Source organism: Osmerus eperlanus, chromosome 20 (genome assembly GCF_963692335.1).
Source record: "Osmerus eperlanus chromosome 20, fOsmEpe2.1, whole genome shotgun sequence".
Classification (NCBI taxonomy): Eukaryota; Metazoa; Chordata; class Actinopteri; order Osmeriformes; family Osmeridae; genus Osmerus; species Osmerus eperlanus.
Genome location: NC_085037.1, coordinates 34237 through 38982, shown reverse-complemented (window position 1 = coordinate 38982; position 4746 = coordinate 34237). Strand labels below are relative to the sequence as shown.

The 4746-nt window shown below is 43.6% G+C and overlaps 1 protein-coding gene across 1 annotated transcript; it reads left to right on the top strand.

Annotated features, from left to right (window-relative positions):
- Positions 1–1347: 1347 nt before the first annotated feature.
- On the top strand, positions 1348–3012 carry smim12 (small integral membrane protein 12). Its single transcript, XM_062445982.1, has 2 exons — positions 1348–1397; positions 1977–3012. The coding sequence occupies exon 2, from the start codon at positions 1996–1998 to the stop codon at positions 2272–2274; it is 279 nt and encodes a 92-aa protein (XP_062301966.1). The 5' UTR covers positions 1348–1397; positions 1977–1995; the 3' UTR covers positions 2275–3012.
- Positions 3013–4746: the final 1734 nt, after the last annotated feature.

Sequence of the window (4746 nt, the reverse complement as noted above, 5' to 3'; positions counted from 1 at the left end):
AGGAGGCTGGGACCAGCGCTGGATGCAGAGCAGGGGTTAGTGGTAGGAGGCTGGGCCCAGCACTGGATGCAGAGCAGGGGTTAGTGGTAGGAGGCTGGGCCCAGCACTGGATGCAGAGCAGGGGTTAGTGGTAAGAGGCTGCTGGCACCAGCTCTGGATCCTGAGCAGGGGTTAGTGGTAGGAGGCTGGGACCTGCGCTGGATGCAGAGCAGGGGTTAGTGGCAGGAGGCTGGGACCAGCACTGGATGCAGAGCAGGGGTTAGTGGTAGGAGGCTGGGACCAGCGCTGGATGCAGAGCAGGGGTTAGTGGCAGGAGGCTGGGACCAGCACTGGATCCTGAGCAGGGGTTAGTGGTAGGAGGCTGGGCCCAGCGCTGGATGCAGAGCAGGGGTTTGTGGTAGGAGGCTGGGACCAGCGCTGGATGCAGAGCAGGGGTTAGTGGTAGGTAGGGGTGGGCGGTATACCGGTATGAACGCGAATACCGGTATTGCGTTGTGCCATGATATGGATTTTGCCAATTCATGGATATCACGATATATTAATAAATGTATTAGTAAAGTGTTTCTGTTTGGTATAAAATATAAGTCAAGTGATACTGCCTAGTGGGCTAGTTCAAATTTGTATCTTTGGATCCTGAGCAGGGGTTAGTGGTAGGAGGCTGGGACCAGCGCTGGATGCAGAGCAGGAGGCTGGGACCAGCGCTGGATGCAGAGCAGGAGGTAGGGCTAGGAGGCTGGTAGGCAGGAAGCTCACTCAGGGTAGCTTGGGTTGTGGACCTGAAAGGCAGGCAGATAAATAGCTGTTCTGCTTTGAGATTTGAGGATGGTCTGGTCATAATAAACACTGATAAACATTGGATATGTCTAAGCATGTAATACAGATAGATGTTAATGTAACTGAATGCAAAAAAGTGACTAACAACGTTAGCATCAGCCCACTACAGTAACTAACAACGTTAGCTAGCATCAAGGAGAACTCTGACGGCCTTATCAGTCATTAATTAAAAACTCGCAAAACAAATTGCTTTGCAAACAACTTCTGTCTTCAGAAACGACCAAATTCTAGTAATAAAATAAACATATTTTGACAAAGCTTGCTACATAAAGTACCTGTTTTGTTTGATGACTGCTCATGCATTTCAGACACTTTTAGATTTGAGAATATTAAAACCGCGATTTGCGCGGTTGTATATTTCTGAATGCCATGGAAACGCTCTTGACAATCGATTTAAAAAGCCGAAGTTACACGAACTCGCTTCATTCGGGTACGTCATTTCCTGACAAAGAGCCGAAGTTGTACGAACTCTCTTCATTCGAGTACGTCATTTCCTGATTTTCTATCCGGTGGTGTCCCAAGAGCCGGGGACCACGTTAAACTACCACTGCATGTTTTTAAAGGTGAGTACGCTGTAATTGTATCAATCAGTATTCGTTATCAATGACATTACATTATGTTTACAGTACTTTTCAATAGATACCATTGCAGCAAATAAACAACCTGGAACTTGAATTATTAGTAAATAAACTATATTACTACGTGGCTGATGATAGCTTGCTAGCTATTGGCTAAGCTAACGCCAACTAGTCATCCAATAGTCTTAATTACCCTTGCTGGTAATATCGGGAATAGGTATTTTGAACGTTCAGCTTGCTAATGTTGCAGGCGAATGGGTTGCGCTTATTGCTCTCAGGTAGGCAGTATACTGTAGAACTATCTAGCTTTTGTCTAAACACCACATTTTGCGAGTATTTGCTAGGTTGAGTGCAAGTCTCATAGTATTAGTCAGTGTTAGCTGCTAGCTTACGGCTGAATGTCAGGTATCCTACTCTACCCTGTCATATTTGAACTGTCTGAAATATATTATTATCTAAGCCAGTTTGTGTTTTTCTAATAAGATAACACATTTTACATTATGCTACTCACAAAACAAAAACACTGAAACATTGTGTTCTTGCTGTTTCTCACGTGGCCTGCAGCCCTTCCAACACTGCAGTCATGTGGCCAGTAGTATGGACAGCCATGCGGACATATGCTCCTTACATAACCTTTCCCGTAGCCTTTGTGGTGGGGGCTGTGGGCTACCACCTGGAGTGGTTCATCAGAGGGACCCCCACTCCCAGACCCGGGGAGGAGAAGAGCATTGTGGAGCTGAGGGAGGAGAGGAAGCTGGAGGAGCAGGCTGGCCACGATAGTACCCAGGTCCTCAGCCTGAAGGAGAAACTGGAGTTCACCCCCAGGGCAGCACTTGAGAGAAACCGACCAGAGAAGAGCTAACCGTTCCTGGGCAGGGGACCTGAATCTCCCCCAACCCCAACCATGTAGCTCTGGTTCAGTGGGGAAGGAGTTCTGCGTTTGTGATTAGGTGTGACAATATGGAGGACTTGTCTTTTTGATTCAGCTGAAGTCCTTGGGCACTCAAACTTGTGACTAGTTAGTTTTGATCAGTTTGCCTGGTCTGAACTTTCAATACGCACATATTGCAAATATAAAGTCATCTTTCTCGTGGGGTTGTTTGAGAGAGATAAATAGAGTATATTTCAAGAAGATCAGCATTTTATAGAAAAGTGAATGGTGGTTGATTTCTTTGGAGACACAATTCCTGAGGTGGTTGGCAGATAATAAAGAAAGAATGAGGGAGACCCTGAGGGCTCTTCTCCACAAGTTAGAATGGGTTCCAGTCAGTGCACATAACAAAAAATGAGTGCTTGCTCTCGTCTTGTCTTTTTTGCATTTTTCTTTTCTGGGGGGCTGGGATCCAATCAAAACTTGAGTTTGTGTGCGTCTGTGAGGAACTCAAACTAACTTGTCTTTGCTTTCAGTCATATTGGTGTATGTATTTACCTAGTATGCTTTCATTTTAGAAAGTCATGCTGTGACAGGTACCAGGCTACCGTGGTAGGTCTGGATGAAGATGCCTCATCTGGTACTTTAGTTTGGAAATTGCACACAGTGTCAAATATTTGTATTTTACCCTACAATAAATCATACCCTAATAAACATGTTATAGAGACATTTCTCCACTCTGTCATTTGTTTCAGCACAATAATATCAACTGTCAGTTGAAGGGTGAATTTGGCCACTTAACATCAACACATGTCTGTATATTAAATACTGTGCAGTGGTAATACTTCTCTTCACACAAAGTATTTAACTAATGCTTGGACTAATCCTTGAATCTAGTCAAGTCAAATTGATTTCTATAGCAAATTTGTAAACAACCAATCTTAGCCAATGTGCTTAACAATTAGCCAAGGCAAAAAAGCCTAATTTGTTAACCCTTGTGCTGCCTTCGGGTCACATGACCCAAAGGTTCATAACGAACCACCGTTGTGTTTACCCAATTTTACCCAATACAAAAACAAATAAAAAATTTCTTTTAACCATTGCAATGTGGGGGGTCTGAGACAGCCCAACAGTTAAAAGAAAATGCTTCACTTTGTTTTTGTAGGAGGTAAATTTGTCGCAGTACGACGGTGGGTCACAATGACTGATGGGTCAGAATGACCCGAAGATAACACAAGGGTTAATGACATCACTGTACTTACATAGTGTCATTGGCTAGGAGTTTCCAAAACGGATTCTGAAGCCAAAATCTGGTCAGTAGTATGTGGATAGGATAAAGTACAGTTGATTTGAGTACGTTTGACCTGTTTTAGGCTGATCTAAAAGCAGTATCATGTAATGTGTGGCACTAAAGTAAATGTAACCCACTCCCTCTGTGCGTCTGCCGCCTGGTTGAGCCCCTCGGCGCTGCTGGTATACTCTGCGTTGTGTTGGGTGCAGTGCGGAGACCATCGGGGTTTATTGTCACAGAGAAGGCTGGTCCGATCCTTAACGGAGCACAAACAGTTATTTTCTTACTTTCTTCAGTTAGCATAACAATAAATCCACAAAACGAGCGATCTTAACGTAAAAATAATACAGTGTAAAAATAAATAGTTCCGCGAAGCTAACTGAAATATAGCACTCTGCAAGAATAGCTAATGTTAGCCCACCGCACCGGCTAGCCACTATAGTTTTGTACAAACCAATTTTGTACACCAGTACATAAAAACTAATTTGTAGTACTTGACCCTACTCACTGTAACTATACACTTAACCCTTGTGTTATCTTCGGGTCATTCTGACCCATCAATCATTGTGACCCACCGTCGTATTGCGACAACTTTACCGCATACAAAAACAAAGTGAAGCATTTTATTTTAACCGTCGGGCTGTCTCAGACCCCCCACATTGCGAAGGTTAAAAGAAAATGATATTTATTTGTTTTTGTATTGGGTAAAATTGGGTAAACACAACGATGGTTCGTTGTGAACCTTTGGGTCATGTGACCCGAAGGCAGCACAAAGGTTAAATAACCAACATATGAACAAATGAGGTGAGTGGGTAATTATCAATGTACATATTCACACTTCTATGGTACACGCCCCCGATTAACCTGCCTACCTTAACGGAGCACAAACAGTTCTAAACTAAAGAGGATACAATTTCTGGGGAAATTGTAGGGTGTGCTTGCTTGCGTCGGTTGCAGACAGGTCCATTTAAGTAGGCCTTTTACACAATAACCAGAAATGCGTAATCAATGTGGAAGTAGACTTCCTGTCAAGCGTCAACACATCAGAAGAAAATGGATCCGAGACTCAGAGTCTTCACAACTTCGCTCACAGATTTACCAACAATTACATTTGCTGACGTTGCAAGACTGGTGGAGGAAAACTCCATCACAAAAAAGAACAAAATAAATAA